Source organism: Scylla paramamosain, chromosome 42, assembly GCF_035594125.1.
Source record: "Scylla paramamosain isolate STU-SP2022 chromosome 42, ASM3559412v1, whole genome shotgun sequence".
Classification (NCBI taxonomy): Eukaryota; Metazoa; Arthropoda; class Malacostraca; order Decapoda; family Portunidae; genus Scylla; species Scylla paramamosain.
Window position 1 is genome coordinate 8,818,571 of NC_087192.1, and position 21,430 is coordinate 8,840,000.

At 40.1% G+C, this 21,430-nt stretch overlaps 1 protein-coding gene across 4 annotated transcripts in view; it reads right to left on the reverse strand.

The window, feature by feature from the left end:
• LOC135093158 (alanine--glyoxylate aminotransferase-like) overlaps positions 1-21,430 on the reverse strand; it is a 34,979-nt gene that overhangs the window by 5,563 nt on the left and 7,986 nt on the right. For 2 of the 4 annotated variants that reach the window (XM_063992077.1, XM_063992079.1), the window contains exons 2-6: positions 20,761-20,891; positions 13,857-14,007; positions 6,029-6,221; positions 5,061-5,226; positions 33-188 (exon numbers count right to left, since the gene is read on the reverse strand). In XM_063992077.1, the coding sequence (XP_063848147.1) occupies positions 33-188; positions 5,061-5,226; positions 6,029-6,221; positions 13,857-14,007; positions 20,761-20,891 (797 nt within the window). Of the gene's footprint in view, positions 1-32; positions 189-5,060; positions 5,227-6,028; positions 6,222-13,856; positions 14,008-20,760; positions 20,895-21,430 lie in introns of all 4 variants that reach the window. The other 2 variants (XM_063992076.1, XM_063992078.1) reach the window with 1 other exon arrangement.

A 21,430-nucleotide genomic window follows, 5' to 3' on the forward strand; every position in this document is an offset into this window, starting at 1 on the left:
AACAGTGAGCCACACACAGACAGCATACGTACATGGCTCGGTGACTGAAGGCGATGGGGGCCATGGATGGGGGAGCCGAGATGACCTTCTGAGTACCTGTGTACACGACGTCCACACCCCAGTCATCCATGAAGAAGGGCACCCCCCCTAGGGAAGCCACGGCATCAACAGCAAGCAGTGTGTTGTACCTTCAGGAAGTAACAGCAATATCATTAGTAACACAGTATATGAGATGTATGTAGGGCTGATTCTCCCATTAGGCGAGGTTAGCAAATACTAAGGGCACCAGGCTCTGAGAGGGACGCCATACCAACCTCCCTCCGTCCTCTTTAACACACACACACACACACACACACACACACACACACACACACACACACACACACACACACACACACACACACACACACACACACACACACACACACACACACACACACACACACACACACACAAGTAATTACAAGGATGGTGGCTCGCAAGATGTGGGGTTGGGGATGCATCGTTGTGGATGAATGTTATGTAACGTACAAAGCCTCGTGTGGAATCATTTTAGTATAGTTGAGAGTAATGCGAGCAACAGACTCACTACTTTGGTCAAATTACCCGAAATTAACTAAATAACATCATCAGTGCAAAGATTGCTCAGAGAATCGTGGGCGATATCAAGGCTTCAGAATACTTCTCTGTTATTTTAAACCGTACTCCCGATTTCAGTCATAAGGAACAACTTTCTGATAAGGATAGTGGGTCTTGAAGACAAACCAACGATAAAGGAGCATTTTTTGGAGTTCCTTGAGATAGAGAAGTCTACAGGATTAAATTTGTCATCCCCTGATAATAGAAAAACTGAAAAACTTAAGATTTCATTTGAGAATTGCCGAGGTCAGTCTTACAACATTGGTGCCAACATGAAAGGAAATGCCAATGGAGTTCAAGCCAAGTTTCTTCAACAGATTTGCCGGGCCTTATTGTGGTGCCCGTACTTTAAATTTAATGTTAGCTGATGCTGCCAAGATACTACTTGTTACTTTGGATATTTAACAAAAGTATTCTCATTGTTTCCAGGCACTCCTCAAAGGTGGCGAATTCTTTTAAAAACATGTCAGTATCACTCTGGAATCGTGGCCAGATATCTGATGGGAAAGCAGAGTAAAAAACGTGGAGGCAATTAGGTATCAAAATGCACAAATCAGGAAAACACTTTTGGAGATCAGAGAATCTGCAACTGACCCTGTCGTCAAAGCTGAGGCTCAATCGTTGGCAGAGGAAGTAGGATCATACCGTTTTGTCATTTGTTCAGTTGTGTGGTATGATATATTCAGCGAAATTCAGCATGTGAGCAAACTATTGCAGTCAACTACAATGCAGCTTCATGTCGCTGTTGATATGCTTAAAAAGACTAAGAATAATATTGTCAGCTATAGAGATACAGGTTTTGCTGATGTGCTGATTACTGCTAAAGAAATATGCGAAGAGATGAACGTAGAAACTGTGCTGAAAGAAAAGACAGTAAGAAGTAAGAAGCACCACTTTAGTTATGAGTGCAGAAGAACCTGTCAGCGATGCACTTAAGAGGATGTAGATTACATTCCTCAATGTGGTCGGTGACATTGCGATTTTCTCTCTTAATGAGAGGTTCAAGACCTTGGGAGAGGTCAGTGAAATGTTCAAGATGCTGTTAAAGTTCAAGAATATGCCTGAAACAGACATCGTCAATCACTGCCAAACCCTCAGTAAAACACTTTCTCATGAAGGCCACTCAGACATTGATGGAAAGGAACTGGCCATGGAGCTGCAGAGTGTCCCTGATTTGCCTTCCAATGTAATAGCAGCAATAAATTTTCTCACCTTTCTGCTTGAAAAGAAACTTTTTGAAGTATTCCCGAACTTGTGGAGAGCTCTAAGGATCTGCAACTCTTACTGTAACGGTGGGAGCAGCAGAACGAAGTTTTCCAAATTAAAACTAATAAAAAAAACATATTTGCGATCCACAATGCCACAGGAATGCCTTAGTGGCTTGTCCATCATCAATGTAAACCCTGAAATATCAAGGGAATTGTCATATAACGATTTAATAGACGAATTGCTTCCCAGAAGTCACGAAAGCTAAAATTTTAAGCAGGCTTCGGATCGCCCTCTTCCTCTCCTTGTCAGTCCTCTTAATTTTCATTTTCATTTAGGCCTACTTTCCCTCTTCTGTTTCAACCCTGTCCTCTTCTCTTCTCATGCAATTTTCCCCTTCATCTCAAATGACCTCTTCCCTTTTATTCTAATGTTCCCTTCCCCGTATTCTCCCTTCCCCATCCTCTCCCTCACATGCCATCTTGCTCTTCCTCTCCCATTACCCCTTACCATTCCTTTCCCATGCCCCCTTCCCCTTACTCATCATCTTACTTTCCTAATAATGCATTAATGCAATTCCTGCAATCCTGCTTTCTTTATTAGTTTCAATAAAGATTATGCTTATTATGTTTGCTTGTAGAGTTTTTCAGATTTCTGCTAGTGTACGTAAAAAAAAAAAAAAAAAATACAAATTCTAAAGCAGACTTTTTTCCACATTTTAAACCATTAGAATTTTGCCTCAGAACTTGTTAAAAAAATAATGAATATGGCAACATATGTGGGGCGCCAGCAGCAGTCCTGCTAAGGGAACAATTTTTTTTTTTTTTTTTTTTTATGTAGGAAGGACACTGGCCTAGGGCAACAAAAATCCGATAAAAAAAAAAAAAAGCCCACTGAGATGCCAGTCCCATAAAGGGGTTCAAGGCGGTAGTTAAAAACTGAAGGGTAAGCGTCTTGAAATCTCCCTCTTGAAGGAATTCAAGTCATAGGAAGGTAGAAATACAGAAGCAGGCAGAGAGTTCCAGAGTTTACAAGAGAAAGGGATGAATGACTGAGAATGCTGGTTAACTCTTGCATTAGAGAGATGGACAGAATTGGGGTGAGAGAAAGAAGAAAGTCTTGTGCAGCAGGAGGAGGGGAAACATGCAATTAGCAAGATCAGAAGAGCAGTTAGCATGAAAACAGCGGTAGAAGAGAGCTAGAGATGCAACATTGCAGCGATGAGAAAGAGGCTGGAGACAGTCAGTTTTAAAGAGGAGAGGAGTTGATGAGACGAAAAGCTTTTGATTCCACCCTGTCCAGAAGAGCGGTATGAGCGGAACCACTCCCCCCGCCCAGACATGTGAAGCATACTCCATACATGGACAGATAAGGCCCTTGTACAGAGTTATCAGCTGGGGATGGGGGTGAGAAAAACTGGCGGAGACGTCTCAGAACGCCTAACTTCATAGAAGCTGTTTTAGCTAGAGATGAGATATGAAGTTTCCAGTTCAGATTATAAGTAAAGGACAGACCGAGGATGTTTAGTGTAGAAGAGGGGGACAGTTGAGTGTCACTGAAGAAGAGGAGATAGTTGTCTTGAAGGTTGTGTCGAGTTGATAGATGGAGGAATTGAGTTTTGAGGCATTGAACAGTACCAATTTTGCTCTGCCCCAATCAGAAATTTTAGAAAGATCAGAAGTCAGGCGTTCTGTGGCTTCCTTGCGTGAAATGTTTACTTCTTGAAGGGTTGGACGTCTAAGAAAAGACGTGGAAAAGTGCAGGTTGGTATCATCAGCGTAGGAGTGGATAGGACAAGAAGTTTGGTTTAGAAGGTCACTGATGAATAATAAGAAGAGAGTGGATGACAGGACAGAACCCTGAAGAACACTACTGTTGATAGATTTAGGAGAAGAACAGTGACCGTCTACCACAACAGCAATAGAACGGTCAGAAAGGAAACTTGAGATGAAGTTACAGAGAGAAGGATAGAAGCCGTAGGAGGGTAGTTTGGAAATCAAAGGTTTGTGCCAGACTCTATCAAAAGCTTTTGATATGTCCAAGGCAACAGCAAAAGTTTCATCAAAATCTCTAAAAGAGGATGACCAAGACTCAGTAAGGAAAGCCAGAAGATCACCAGTAGAGCGGCCTTGACGGAACCCATGCTGGCGATCAGATAGAAGGTTGTGAAGTGATAGATGTTTAAGAATCTTCCTGTTGAGGATATATTCAAAAACTTTAGATAGGCAGGAAACTAAAGCAATAGGACGGTAGTTTGAGGGATTAGAACGGTCACCCTTTTTAGGAACGGGCTGAATGTAGGCAAACTTCCAGCAAGAAGGAAAGGTAGATGTTGACAGACAGAGCTGAAAGAGTTCGACCAGGCAAGGTGCAAGCACGGAGGCACAGTTTCGGAGAACAATAGGAGGGACTCCATCAGTCTTCCGAGGGTTTAGGCCAGCGAGGGCATGGAAAACATCATTACGAAGAATTTTAATAAGTAGCATGAAGTAGTCAGAGGGTGGAGGAGAGGGACGAACAAGCCCAGAATCGTCTAAGGTAGATTTTTAGCAAAGGTTTGAGCGAAGAGTTCAGCTTTAGAAATAGATGTGATAGCGTGGTTCCATCTTGTTGAAATAAAGGAGGGAAAGAAGAAGAAGCAAAGTTATTGGAGATATTTTTGATAAGATGCCAGAAGTCACGAAGGGAGTTAAATCTTGAAAGGTTTTGACACTTTCTGTTAATTAAGTAGTTTTTGGCTAGTTGGAGAACAGATTTGGCATGGTTCCGGGTAGAAATAATAAACAGATAAATAAATAAATGAAATAAAATAAAAATAAATAAATAAAATAAAAATAAATGAATAAATAAATAAATAAATAAAAAGTAAATTAAATGAAATAAATAAACTAACAAATAAATATATAAAAGCAAGTAAAGAAATAAGTCTAAAAATAAAGTAAATTAAATATGTAAATGAAGTAAATAAATAAATAATAACAAATGAATAAATAAATAAATAAATAAATAAATAAATAAATAAATAAATATATATATATATATATATATATATATATATATATATATATATATATATATATATATATATATATATATATATATATATATATATATATATATATATATATATATATATATATATATATATATATATATATATATATATAAATCAATAAAATAATTAAAGAAATAAAAATACACAGAAGGACACTTACTTTTGGCATAGTAAGCCCACGCCCTCGATGGGTTGCAGGGCGCCCGTAGAGGACTCGCCTTGCACCAGGAAGAGGACAGCTGGCTTATGCTGCTCCAGAGCCGCCTCTAGCTCATCCAGACTGAAGACATCACCCGCAGGTTTCTTTATCGTGCGGACAGCAGCACCTGGTGTGGAAGGGAAATATATTTTGTGATCTTAGTGACATATGTGATTTAATACTGCAAACTTTGGATTTGTCTCCTTCCACACTTCAGTCCCTGTTCACCCAACAGGGAAAACAAAAAAATGAGATAAGCCGAGAAACCATGGCGTTGTAACCTGCAATGCCGCCAAGACACCCCAACCCCAGGCCGGCGTGGCGTGGTGTGGCCCGTGGAGCATCTGGCTCAGGTCCTGCTCTCTCACCCTTTGACCCTTGTCTTGCAATGGAGGGTGAACATTGCATAATGAAAAGTTCATAACTGAAGAACACGAAATCTGGCAGCTATATATTACATATCTAAATTCTACCTGCCGCACGGGATGACTGGGGTGGGCGAGGCGGGAACGGACGTCCACCGGAGACCCAACCCAATCACTGGCCTATCGAGCCACTTCGCCTTCACTTCTATAGTGAGTGTTGTGATCGCAGTAACAATACAATTACGTCCACCAACGATGCTGAAGATCCCGCGAGCCACACCTCCAGTCTTCCCGTTAAGACATGTGATATTCAGGACTGAACTTCTTGGGTTACAACCTTAAGTACTCAGGAACCGTAAAAAAAAAAAAAAAAATAATAATAATAATGATAATAATAAAATAAATAAAATAAAATAAGTAAATAAAAAAATAATAAATAAATAAATAAAAAAAGTAAATAAAAAAGAATAGATAAAATAAATAATAATAATAAATAAAGCAGCTTTTTAAAGCCAAACATTATGTGAAACATTTAGGCTAAATCAAAGGGAAAACTTTTCCTACCGTGTCTTGTGGCCATGTCAGCAGCTCGCTCACCCCAGATCCCATTTTCAGCAATGAGGATCACGTCTCCGGGCTCCAGCAGGTTACACATGGTGGTGTCCATCCCTGCATGGCCTGTGCCGCTCACGCAACACACCACCTCGCTCCTCGTTTGGAACAAGTAGCGTAGCCCTTCTTTTACTTCATCCATTATCTAGTAGAGTAATGATAATAGTAATGATAATAATACTAATAATACTACTACTAATAATAATAATAATATTGATGATAATTTTGTCAACGCTTATACATATGTATCAGCCCTACAGACGAGCACATGAGCATACTGCGTACATGAAGTAGCCTTATATGAGCACATATGTGAACACGAGTACATGTGTGGCTAACTTAGCCAGCGGCGTTGTGTGGCTCGTTGTTCAGAGGCTAACGCCGTTTTCTTTTTTTTTTTATGTAGGAGGGACACTGGCCATGGGCAACAAAAATTCAATAGAAAAAATAAAAAAAGCCCACTGAGATGCCAGTCCCATAAAAGGGTCCAAACCGGTAGTCAAAATATGAAGGATAAGTGTCTTGAAACCTCCTTCTTGAAGGAATTCAAGTCATAGGAAGATGGAAATACAGAAGCAGGTAGGGAGTTCCAGAGTTTACCAGAGAAAAGGATGAATGATTGAAAATACTCTAGCATTAGAGAGGTGGACAGAATAGGGGTGAGAGAAAGAAGAAAGTCTTGTGCAGCGAGGCCGCGGGAGGAGGGGAGGCATGCAGTTAGCAAGATCAGAAGAGCAGTTAGCATGAAAATAACGGTAGAAGACAGCTAGAGATGCAACACTGCAGCGATGAGAGAGAGGCTGAAGATAGTTAGAGGAGAGGAGATGATGAGACGAAAAGCTTTTGATTCCACCCTGTCTAGAAGAGCGGTATGAATGGAACCCCCTCAGACATGTGAAGCATACTCTATACATGGACGGATAAGGCCCATGTACGGAGTTAGCAGCTGGGTGGTGTAAAAAACTGGCGGAGACGTCTCAGAACACCTAACTTCATAGAAGCTGTTTTAGCTAGAGATAAGATGTGAAGTTTCCAGTTTAGATTATAAGTAAAGGACAGACCGACGATGTTCAGTGTAGAAGAGGGGGACAGTTGAGTGTCACTGAAGAAGAGGAGATAGTTGTCTGGGAGGTTGTGTCGAGTTGACGGATGATGGAATTGAGTTTTTGAGACATTGAACAATACCAAGTTTGCTTTGCCTGCCCCAATCAGAAATTTTAGAAAGATCAGAAGTCAAGCGTTCTGTGGCTTTCCTGCGTGAAATGTTTACTTCCTGAAGGGTTGGACGTCTGTGAAAAGACGTGGAAAAGTGCAGGGTGGTATCATCAGCGTAGGAGTGGATAGGACAAAAAGTTTGGCTTAGAAGATCATCGATGAATAGTAAGAAGAGAATGGGTGACAGGACAACCCTGAGTAACACCACTGTTAATAGATTTAGGAGAAGAACAGTGACTGTCTACCACAACAGCAATAGAACGGTCAGAAAGGAAACTTGAGATGAAGTTACAGAGAGAAGGATAGAAGCCGTATTAGGGTAGTTTGGAAATCAAAGCTTTGTGCTAGCGTTAATGGAAGGAGAGTTGACACAAGCCTATAGGTTGACCTCTGAGGCCCTCGGGTTATGAGGGTGTGTGTGTGTGCGTGAGGGTTAGCTAATTATGAAATGGATACCGTTTAATTGTAGTTCTGTGAGCCTGAATGCATGTATAGTATATAAGTAGCAATTATCCTTACCACTATGTAACACGATTTTTGTCTTTGACAAGCAAGTGTTATTTTCCAACTCGTTTCATTACAAAACAATAGAAAATGTCCATTATTCCTGTCAAACTTTGTTTTTGTGGCTTTTATAATGACTTTTTGCCCCAAAATATCTAAATTTCACCCTTTTCCAGATGCTGTCACAGAGAACTCCTTTGCTTTTGTCTTGATGAATTGACCACATATGTAGCAGAATGCATCTGGAGAATGACTGCAGCCTCTTGATGCCATTTCACCTCTTGTGATGTGCTTTCTCAGGCGGCCAAAGCAGAACTGATTGGTGGTCTGCAAGCGCCTACTTTTATATTGTCAAGCAGTACTTTAGAATATTCTTAGTCTTTCAAGAATGTATTTCAGAATGTTCTCAGTCTTTCTATAATATTCTTAAACCTACTTTAGAATATTCTGAATCATTCTTGAACATTCTTGTAGATTGTAGAAAATTCTTGATACTTGTACATAATTATACTGTATTCTTGAAAGTTCTACAATATTCTGGAAATGTTTACATTTAACAGAATGTTCTAAAATGTTCTAGAAACTTCTAAAAGTGTCTGGTAGAAAATTCTGGAAGATTTGGGAAGATTTCCGAAAGGTAAGCAAATTCTTCTAAATATGAGAAATTTCTTGTTGGATCTGGTCAGTTCAAGAATGATCTTATTAAAATAAAATAATCTTTAGAACACTTTATGTTCTTTCTTTCGTTGTTTTAACTTATTTACAACATTTCGAAAGCAATTAGATAAGAAATTAAGATTTTGCAAATTCTTTACCTGACATGAGAACCAATGGTAACTCAGACTATAATGAAACAAGGCAAAAAATGTAAATTCATTGTTCTAACTACAAAAGCAGTTTTAGAATCAAAATAACTTTTTCTATTTTATTCAGATGGAAATAATGGGAAAATTATGGTTTGGGGCCAAGAACAGGACAAAAGTGAAATTTTGTTACATAGTGTAATCTGCATGACTCATATCTTGCATATTAGAACAGGTGTAGTAAGTGTCCCCTGGCAGAGGTGGTGACATGGGAGGCAGGGTGTGAGGCACCCTGAGGCACTGAGGGACAGAGAGGGTATCGAGACCGCGACGTGACAAGTATGAATAGAATTTGCGTGTGACTGACCGCGACGGTGGGAGTGCCTGCCGCCCCTGTACCTGCCTGTATGTCGTGATCGTATTACACGGTGACTTTGTGTACTGTTGTGTAATGTATTGACAGAAGAAGTGTGTTTTTCTCTCCCAGCTCTGTGTGACTCTTCTCACTGAGAGTGACCAGGTGAGTCAAAACCGAAACCGTACCCAGCCGCCCGAGTAAAGTCCTTCTTCCCAACACACACATCCCGAACCCCGCAACGGTGTGAGGCGCCTCTTGCCTGCTGGTGGAGGTACGTTTCAATAATAATATTATTATTATTATTAATAATAATAATAACAATGATGATAATAACAATAATCATAACAACAACAACAACAACAACAACAACAACAATAATAATAATAATAATAATAATAATAATAATAATGATAATAATATCGGCACTGTAGTGAGAGTGGCTGGAGGCAAACCTCGGCTACCATCGCCCTTGTTCAGCGGCTTCAATACCTCACGTGGTCTCTTCTGATCACAGTTCCCATTGCAATATCACGTTAAGACAGGCATAGTGTATCGTCTGTGATCGCAAAATTCAAAGATTAACTTGCTTGTCAAAGTTCAAACATTCCTGGTTGGGGCGCATAAAAAAAAAAAAAAAAAGAATATATATATATATATATATCAGAGTGTTAAACGATTATAATCGTAAAGTCGCTTATTTTTATAATAAGGTACCTCAGCAGCTCACTAATCCTCAACTGGAATATTGAGCTATAGTTGTGCCTGGCGTACGATGACTATCATGCAGATTATCGCACACCTCTTTACTATGTACTATGGTGAGCTTACACGGTGATACGATCATTCTCATATTCATGCGATACTTGTATTTCTGTCAATTACTAATGAAATTATTTTTGTTTAGGAATTTTGGGAGATCCTTCCCTTGAATTCAGTATTAACAATCTAGTGAAGGGTTTGATAAGATGCAATTGGACAGGTGCCGAAGATGTGTAATTCATTACATGAGCATATTCATTGCGTGTCTAATCAGTGTCACGTGGTGTGTCAATGTGAGCAGCTCACTGGTGACTGTCACCGTGCCTTTGCCTCGCGCTCTGTCATGCCTCTCCGCTTGTTGAATTGTATTACCAAATGTCCAGTTATTTGCGCTTTATATGGCAAAGGAGAGCAGTAGACAGAGGAGGCAGTAGATACTGGCGAAACAATAATTACTCCCAGTGAGGTCCTCAGCACTGGGTCAGGGGGTACTGTGAACTTATCAGTAACCCACCTGTGACCTCACTGAATGTTTCCCTTTGTGTCTCACAACACAAGGGGGCAGTCACAGCCTGGCCTCTAAAGACAACTCTCTTCCTTCATACAAAACTACATGCACTTAATTACAAGCGCACCCTTCACTCAAAATTCTAAATCAAGTATGGTGACTCCTACACTAGCCTCGAAATCCCTGTCAGGGGAGGGTACCAAAAATGTCCCCAGGTCGTACTGTCCTCCTGGTATCTTGATACCCTTCTCAACTTTTTCTTCATTAACTTCTGCAACATTCGCGGCCTTACATTTGATTTTCAATCTGTAGAACAATATCTCTCCTCTATTAAAACTCATCTTCTTTTCCTCATTGAAACACAGGTATCTGAGGCAACTGTTCTGTTCCCTCCTACTTTCTTCACCCTCATTTTCAATCTAAAGTTGGATGTTGTGTTTATGTGTGCAACGACTTAACCTGCTCCTGTGTCCAAGCTCTTGAATCTTCCGAAATTTCGACCATCTGGCTACGAACACAGAGTTACTCTCAAACTAAATTTATCTGTGATGTATACCTCTCACCTAACTCCTCTGAATAAAAAATAAAAAAAACTTTGACTACTTAATTTCCAAAGTGGAGCACATTGACTCTCTTCCCTTTACTTATAATCTGAACTGGAACTTCACATCTCATCTCTAGCTAAAACAGCTTCTATGAAGTTAGGTGTTCTGAGACGTCTCCGCCAGTTTTTCTAACCCCCCCAGCTGCTAACTCTGTACAAGGACCTTATCCGTCCATGTATGGAGTATGCTTCACATGTCTGGGGGGGTTCCACTCATACTGCTCTTCTAGACAAGGTGGAATCAAAAGCTTTTCGTCTCATCAACTCCTCTCCTCTAACTGACTGTCTTCAGCCTCTCTCTCACCGCCGCAATGTTGCACATCTAGCTGTCTTCTACCGCTATTTTCATGCTAACTGCTCTTCTGATCTTGCTAACTGCATGCCTCCCCTCCTTCCGCGGCCTCGCTGCACAAGACTTTCTTCTTTCTCTCACCCCTATTCTGTCCACCTCTCTAACGCAAGAGTTAACCAGTATTCTCAGTCATTCATCCCTTTCTCTGGTAAACTCTGGAACTCCCTGCCTGCTTCTGTATTTCCACCTTCCTATGACTTAAATTCCTTCCAGAGGGAGGTTTCAAGACACTTATTCATCAGTTTTTGACCACTGCTTTGACCCTTTTATGGGACTGGCATTTCAGTGGGCATATTTTTTTATTGGATTTTTGTTGCCCTTGGCCAGTGTCCTTCCTACATAAAAAAAAAAAAAGATATCTCCATTCTTGGAGACTTCAGTGTTCATTGTTAGCTTTGGCTTTCCTCTCCCTTCACTGACCATCCTGGTGAACTAGCTATTAACTTGGCTACCTTCCATGCACGACCAAGAGCAACTCTGTTTGCATTTCTGACTGTCTTTGAGATACACCCAACATTCTTGACCTTTTCCTAATCTCTAATCTTTTTTGCTTATGCTGTCACTCTATCTTTTCCGTTGGACTACTCTGATCACAACCTCATATTTGTATCTCGTCCTATTGCTCCAATCCCTCCTCAGGATCCCCCAAAGGTGCCTCTGGCGTTTTGCCTTTGCTAGTTGGGGGGACCCGAGGAGGTATTATTTTGATTTTCCTTGGAAAGACTACTGCTTCCGTGTCAGAGACCAGTCTCTGTATGTTGAGCGCATAACAGAGGTGATAGTGTCTGGCATTCCTTACTCTTTCTCTCCTTCTCTTGACCTAAATCTTCCAAATCTTGGTTTGACACAGGTTGTTTCCATGCTATACATAATAGAGAGATGGCTCACAAAAGGTACTTAAGCTTTCCATCACCTGAATCTCATGCACTTTATATTTCTTCCCAGAATCATGCCAAGTTTGTTCTCCAACTAGCCCAAAACTCTTTCATTAATAGGTGTCAAAATCATTCAAGGGGTGAAACTCCCCTCTTGATTTCTGGCACCTGCCCAAAAACATCTCCAATAACTTTGCTTCTTCATTCTTCCTTCTTTTGTTTCAACCTGATGGCACCACTGCCATCTAATCTATTTCTAAAACTGAACTCTTCGCTCGAACCCTTGGAAAAAATCTGCATTGGATGATTCTGGGCTTGTTCCTTCGCAATGATGTTTTCCATGCCCTCGCTGGCCTTGACCCTCGGAAGGCTTATAGACCTGATGGGATCCCTGCAATTGTTCTCCAGAGCTGTTCCTTCATGCTTGCACCTTGCCTAGTCAAACTCTCCCAACTCTGTCTATCATCATCTACCTTTCCGTCTTACTGGGAGTTTGCCTACATTCAGTCTGTTACTAAAATGGGTGACAGTTCTAATCCCTCAAACTACCATCCTATTGATTTAATTTCCTGCCTGTCTAAAGTTTTTTAATTTATCCTCAGCAACAAGATTTCTTAAACATCTATCATTTCACAACTTTATATCTGATCGCCAGTATGGGTTCCGTCAAGGCCGCTCTACTGCTGATCTTCTGGCTTTCCTTACTGAGACTTGGTCATCCTCTTTTAGGGATTTTGGTGAAACTTTTGTTGTTGCCTTAAGAGCCACATATATGATCAGGCGGCTGGATAAGCCGTTTGAACGGCCGGCTGGACAGGTCGGCCTGTGTCAACCACACACTATTCAATCCTGCCTTAAGGCAATAGCTCAGTTCTAGCGACTCAGTGAGATACCGTAGAGTGAAGATCACGGCCTCTCCCAAGAATACGGAAGAGTTTGACCTACTTGCGACTGCAGGTATTGCAGTAACCTACAATTTGTTACAGAACACCAAGAAGGGGAGAAAGACTAACTTCTTTTTAAAATAACAGAAAAGTAACTTCTTTCCATGTTTGTTGAAGATGTGAACTGCTTCTGAGCATGGAAGGTTGCCATTCTGTCTCATACTGCCTAATTTAAATGTAATTATATTTCTAGCATATTATCCTTTAAAATTTGCAGCTACTCGTAAATATTTGGATGTGTCGTCATAACTTTTTTTTTGTGCCACTAAAAAAAAAAAAAAAAATATATATATATATATATATATATATATATATATATATATATATATATATATATATATATATATATATATATATATATATATATATATATATATATTTTCCATATTTAATGTAAGCTGCCGAGTGCTGAGAGATGTGGCCTTAAGGCCGCCTCATGTACCCGTAAACGCTCAAACAGGCTTGAATCGGACGCTGGCCGGACGGAGCCAACCTGTTAGCTACAGGTTTATGAGACAGCCTCTCCGGCGGCCCGCAGGTGGCCTTGCTAGATCCATACACACTCAGTTTTGCCTGAACAATCCTGGTTTGCTCATGCAACCACGTGTATTGGGTTCTTTAGACATATCAAAAACCTTTGATAGAGTCTGGTACAAAGCTTTGATTTCCAAACTATCCTCCTACAGCTTCTATCCTCTTTTTAACTTGATCTCTCAAATGTCCCCCTTTTCTACACTGAACATCCTCGGCTTGTCCTTTACTTATAATCTAAGCTAGAAACTTTACGTCTCATCTTTAGCTAAAACGGCTTCTATATAGTTAGGCGTCGTGAATTGCCTCTCCCAGACTGCGCCCCACCTGAATGAACTCTGGATGTAAGTGACCCAGCAAAGGCTTGAGCATGGCCTGATGGACTCGCGGGGGACTGTTGGCAGGACCAGGACCCATCAGAAGTTTGCTGGGAACATTGATGGGTTGTTTTAAGCACTCTGGCTGATGGACTTTCAATCTGGAATTGTACAGGAAAATGAATGAATCTTTACGGTGTGGTTAAAAAAAAAAAAAAAAAAAAAAAAAAAAATATATATATATATATATATATATATATATATATATATATATATATATATATATATATATATATATATATATATATATATATATATATATATATATATATATATATATATATATATATATATATATATATATATATATATATATATATATATATATTTAAGAGGAGGAGGCAGTAGGCACCTGCCGAAACGATAATTATTCCCAGTGAGGTCTAAGGCACTGGATCAGGGGGTGCTTTGAACTTATCATTAAACCCAGCTGTTACCTCACTGAACGTTTCCCTTTGTGTCTCACAACACAAGCGGGCAATCACAGCCTGCCCTCTAAATACAACTCTCTTCCTCCACACAAAACTACAAGCACCTAATAACACACACACCCTTCACTCAAAAATTCAAAATTATTATGGCGACTCCTACACCAGCCTCGGAGTCCCCATCTGGGGAGGGGACCACAGATGTCCCCAAGTCGGACTGTTCTTCTGATAACGACCGTAAGTGTCTTGACACCCCCTCAACTTTTTCTTCATTAACTTCTGCAACATTCGCGGTCTTAGATCTAATTTTCAATCTGTAGAACACCACCTCTCCTCTTCTAAACCTCATCTTCTTTTCCTCACTGAAACTCAGGTGTCTGAGGCAACTGACAGTAGCCCCTTTTCTGTTCCCTCCTACTTTCTCTATCCTCATTTTCGATCCAAAGCTGGATGTTGCGTTTATGTGCGCAACGACTTAACCTGCTCTCGTGCCCACGCTCTTGAATCTTCCGAGTTTTCCACCATCTGGCTACGACTACAGAGTCATTCTCAAACTAAATATATCTGTGCTGTATACTTCTCACCTAACTCCTCTGACTATAAGAAATTCTTTGACTACTTAACTTCCAAAGTGGAGCACATTCTGACTCTCTTTCCTTTTGCAGAGATCTCCATTCTTGGAGACTTCAATATTCACTATCAGCTTTGGCTTTCCTGCAATTGGTGCAACACCCTACTAGTATTCCTGACCGTCTTGGAGATACACCCAACATTCTTGACCTTTTCCTGACCTCTAATCCTTCTGCTTATGCTGTCACCCTCTCCTCTCCGTTGGGCTCCTCGATCACAATCTAGTATCTGTATCTTGTCCTATCGTTCAATCCCTCCTCAGGATCCCCCTAAGCGAAGGTGCCGCTAGCATTTTGCCTCTGCTAATTGGGGGGACCTGAGGAGGTATTTTGATGATTTCCTTTGTGTGCTGAGCGCATAACAGAGGTGATAGTGTCTGGCATGAGGAGTATATTCCTCACTCTTTTTCTCGACCTAAACCTTCTAAACCTTGGTTTAACACAGCTTGTTCTCGTGCTATACATGATAGAGAGGTGGCCCACAAAAGGCACTTAAGCCTTCCATCACCAGAATCTCATGCACTTTATATTTCTGTCCGGAACCATGCCAAGTCTGTTCTCCAACTAGCCAAAAACTCCTTCATTAACAGAAAGTGTTAAAACCTTTCAAGATCTAATTCCCCTCGTGACTTCTGGCATCTAGCCAAAGATGTCTCCAATAACTTTGCTTCTTCTTTCCATCCTTTATTTCAACCAGATGGCACCACTGCTATCTCATTTATTTCTAAAGCTGAACTCTTCATTCAAACCTTTGCTAAAAACTCTACCTTGGACGATTCAATGCTTGTTACTGCCTTTCCTCCACCCTCTGATTATTTCATGCCACCTATTAAAATTTTTCACAATGATGTTTTCCATGCCCTCGCTGGCCTAAACCCTCGGAAGGGTTATGGACCTGATGGGGTCCCTCCTATTGTTCTCCGAAACTGTGCCTCCGTGCTTGCACCTTGCCTAGTCAAACTCTTTCAACTCTGTCTGTCAACATCTACCTTTCCTTCTTGCTGGAAGTTTGCCTACATTCAGCCTGTTCCTAAAAAGGGTGACGGTTCTAATCCCTCAAACTACCGATCCTTTAATTTCTTTAAATTAAACTACCGATCCTTTAATTTCCTGCCTATCTAAAGTTTTTGAATCTATCCTCAACAGAAAGATTCTTAAACATCTATCATTTCACATCCTTCTATTCGATCGCCAGTATGGGTTCCGTCAAGGCCGCTCTACTGGTGACCTGGCTTTCCGTACAGAGTCTTGGTCATCCTCTTTTAGAGATTTTGGTGACTTTTGCTGTTGCCTTGGACATATCAAAAGCTTTTGATAGAGTCTGGCACAAAGTTTTGATTTCCAAACTACCCTCCTACGGCTTCTATCCTTCTCTTTGCAACTTCATCTCAAGTTTCCTTTCTGACCGTTCTTTTGATGCTGTGGTAGACGGTCACTGTTCTTCTCCTAAATCTATTAACAGTGGTCTTCCTCAGGGTTCTGTCCTGTCACCCACTCTCTTCCTATTATTCATCAATAATCTTCTAAACCAACTTCTTCTTGTCCTATCCACTTCTACGCTGATGATACCACCCTGCAGTTTTTCACATCTTTTCACAGACGTCCAACTCTTCAGGAAATAAACACAGGGAAGCCACAGAACGCTTGATTTCTTATTTTCTGACTGGGGCAGAGCAAACCCGGTATTGTTCAATGCCTGAGAAACTCAATTAATCCATCTATCAATTCAACACAACCTTCCAGACAACTATCCCCTCTTCTTTAATGACACTCAACTGTTCCCCGCTTCTACACTGAACATCCTCGGTCTGTCCTTTTCTTATAATCTAAACTGGAAACGTCACATTTCATCTCTAGCTAAAAACAGCTTCTGTTCTGAGACGTCTCTGCCAGTTTTTCTCACCCCCCAGCTGCTAACTCTGTACAAGGGCCTTATCCGTCCATGTATGGAATATGATTCACATGTCTGGGGGGGTGCTTCCACTCATACCGCTCTTCTAGACAGGGTGGAATCAAAAACTTTTCGTCTTATCAACTCCTCTCCTCTAACTGACTGTCTTCAGCCTCTCTCTCATCGCCGCAGTGTTGTATATCTAGCTGTCTTCTAGCGCTATTTTCATGCTAACTGCTCTTCTGATCTTGCTAACTGCATGCCTCCCCTTCTTCCGCGGCCTCGCTGCACAAGACTTTCTTCTTTCTCTCACCCCTATTCTGTCCACCTCTCTAATGCGAGAGTTAACCAGTATTCTCAATCATTCATCCCTTTCTCTGGTAAACTCTGGAACTCCCTGCCACCTTCCTATTGACTTGAATGAGGTATTTCCACCTTCCTATGATTTGAATTCCTTCAAGAGGGAGGTTTCAAGACACTTATCCTTCAATTTTTGACTACCGCTTTGCACCCTTTTATGGGACTGGCATCTCACTGGGCTTTTTTTTTTTTTATTGGATTTTTATTGCCCTTGGACAGTGTCCCTCCTACATAAAAAAAATTATATATATATATATATATATATATATATATATATATATATATATATATATATATATATATATATATATATATATATATATATATATATATATATATATATATATATATATATATATATATCAAGTCGCCAGCAGGCACAGGTGAATCACTTTGTCTCAACAGCTTTGAAATGTACGAAATAATAATAATAAAAAAAGAAAATGCACATAAATACACAATGCTCAAAGTCTAAGACCATTAAAATATTTCTGCTCAAGAACGCTCCCAAGAGGAGTGATCCTCCGAGATAGGGACAAAGGCTGCAGACAAGCACAATACACAGAGTAGATGGGGCGGGTTTTGGCAATGCTCTTACAGATTTCAATCTACACAGGGTGAGGTAACATTGATATCAACAGTACCTATGCCCCGAAGCACAGTACCTGTACGGATGAGTAAATGTCGCTTTGAGAAGACAAGGACCGTTCCTTAGACAAAAACGTTACAAAATACATTTTAGATATTAGAATTTTCGTTAATGAGAGAGAGAGAGAGAGAGAGAGAGAGAGAAATAAAAAAAACCCTGCGGCTGTTATCCGGTAGAGAACAGTAAGCTGAGGGAATCACAGTAATACGAACATATTTTAGCAGAATATACGACAATCCTTGGAAATGAACACATCTACGCGTAATCATGCATGCATAGAAAACAATTATGTTGACAGGCTGATACTGTTAAAATATAACTTCTTGTCATCAGGACAACATCGTCCTTATGCCAAGAAGTTATATTTCAATAACGTTAACCTTTCAGTACGATTGTTTTCTGTGACAGCACGTTTTCTATAAAACATTGTTGATAAACTAATAAAATTTGTAGTGTCATTCCCAGCTTTTTAATTTTCGACAATGTCAGCTATTATGAAAATACCTCAAGATAATTTGTAACTCTTAAAGTAAGACCAACTAACGCGAGGAAGTGGACCTGCAATCCAAACCAATTATTCGATTTGTTGATGGTGTAATCGGCCTTCTTGCCTCGCAACTGCCATCCAGTCATGCGACTGACTCAGCTGTGGCGGGACCTCCAAGACAGAATCTTAATCTGGGGCGCTAGCATCCTCTTTTTTTTTTTTTTTTTTTTAATTAGAGAAAGAAGGTGAATGAAGAAGAGTTTGGACAGAGGAAGGTGTATAGTTAGAAATGGAAAGACTGTAGAGAGAAAAGTAGAGAGAAAAGACTGTGGGCAGACCACATTGCTATTTTTATATAGGAGTTTGGAGTGTGTGATCCTCAGGGGTGCTGAAATAAATCTTAGAGGGTGCTGGGAAATGCTGCATATACGGCTGTACAATGTCAATGCTCTTGCAAGAGATGCAAAAGTATCAAAGGAATATTTTTTGACTTGTACTTTTTTTTTTTTTTTTAATAAGCTTTAACCTAATTTTGAACCGCGCTGATGCGTTTCAGAGTGGAGATGAAAAGCACTTAAGTTAAACGAACATTCCACACATTGACTCGAAGTCTCCGTCATGTACTACTAAAGCTTTGCATTACATGTTGATTGTCGTTACTTTATCCCTGTGGCAGTGTGGCCAGATGTTGGCCAAGTGGGTGCTGGACTGCCGAGACCTGACTGTAGGAAGTGCTGAGGTCACGATAGGTGAAGAAACGCTGCCCTGATAAATGACATTGAAAGCTGATTTGCAAAGACAATTAAGGCGAGAATGCTCAATTTAGTGTAAGTTTTAGTCACATGACAAAGTTCACTCTTAAAAGAAAATTAGATATCACTGTTTTTTCTTCGTCATAATCTTTTGAGTGATACATAAGCATGTACGTAAATTTAAAGAGAGAGAGAGAGAGAGAGAGAGAGAGAGAGAGAGAGAGAGAGAGAGAGAGAGAGAGAGAGAGAGAGAGAGAGCCTTGATCTTACAATGGAGGGGTGAGTACAGCATCCGTGTGTACAGTTGATCGATCTTCTCGTGACTACATCACTAAGCTACGTTTCCTTTTCGCACCCGTGACACTACTGCATGAGGCTTTATGTCAAATTACACAAATCTTGTGCCTCGAGAGCTGCCCTCCAAAACACGATTAACCACTTTGGAAATGACGCATTTCGCTGTTTTCATTATTAGTGCTTGATATCAGTAATGGAACTTCGAGCCACAACAACCATTACTGCTTCAATGAGTAATGTTTTTGAATAACAATTGTAAAAGTAAAAAACATCGGTCCTTTCTCTCGAAAGCACCAGCTTCATAATATATTATCACATTCTGAACCAACCTCACTTCATAAATAAACTGAAGAAACAACAACGAAAGATAAAATTTCCACATTGAATTTCATAAATATAATAGTCAGTGTTGGCATGTCCGCTGCCAGACTCATTTGCAGCGTCGCGCCTTGACTGCACTCGGCAGCACGGGGACTGTTGCACACTTAACCCACGGCATCGCCGCTGCTGTTCTTTTACCCACAATGTTTCTGAAAGCTGCAATGAAGAATTGCTGAAATGTAACATGATGAACAGGTAACTATTAACACACACACACACACACACACACACACACACACACACACACACACACACACACACACACACACACACATACACACACACGCACACACACACTCACACACAATCGTATTGCAGGTAGGTATTAAACTGTACAATATCTTGGAGTAAACTACAATGTAATACTTGCCTGTAATATAATTATGTAGTGTCTGTTGATAATGATGCACGGCACCATATCTCCAGTGGACTGTCTCTGACGGAACACCACAGGTGTTTATCCATCCATGTAATAAAAAAAAAAAAAAAAAAAATGCCCCGTATCTGTGATGAACCTCCTGCGTCACCACTGGGAGGGTGATATCACATTCCCAACCTCCACACCACTCAACACCTGACAGTCAACTCTAATGTATGTGTGTGTGTGTGTGTGTGTGTGTGAGAAAGTGACACTAGTCACTTTCCGTTAAGCTTCAAAGTATATGATGCGTTAATCGCCATATTGGTAATAATACAGCAATAATCATGTCATGCAAAACAACAGCGGCAGGGCGGTCCTCTTACAGTCACGAAGAATGCTTACCAAACAGACACTTATCTGTTAACGTGTATGAATTTACATTACACAAAAATTAACCATCAATACAGAAGAATCGCTTACTTCACGGTAACCATGGTATGGGGTCTCTCCTGTAGTCTCGTCCATGATAGTAAAAATAATATTTAGAAATTTAGGACGAGTGTCGCCTCTGCAGTAAAGGAATAGTACTGAATGAAACAATGAAGAAATTGTTACTCACTTTGGGCGAGATGACGCTGTTCCCGCTGCTGGCCTGGTGGTGGAGATGGTCACAGCACCGCAGGCACTGTGCTCTTTCTGCAGCCTCCTCACCAATCCCGTCACCCCGCGCCGCAACATGCCTCTCAATGCCTGCTGGAGACGCATTTGATGTTAGACATTATGACGCTTAGTTTTACCAGACCACTGGCTCCTCATCGTAAGTACATGACAACGAAGAAAAAAATAGTTTGAAATTCATCTTATCAAAATTCAGTCGTATACTTACATGCGAATGACTGAAATATAATATAATATAATATAATATAATATAATATATATATATATATATATATATATATATATATATATATATATATATATATATATATATATATATATATATATATATATATATATATATATATATATATATATATATATATATATATATATATATATATATATATATATATATATATATATATAAGGTTAGGTTAGGATTCATAAAAGGTTAACTAGTAGACAGAAGCTTTGAAATGTAATCAGTTACTGAAATGTCTGGTACCGAAGTACCAGAGCAGCGAACCCGATTATTCCCATATAAAGAATAATGAGCCCAGTAATCTTGTAAAGAACAGCGAACCCTACTGTGAGTGGATTCGTTAATCTTGACATGATTATATATATAT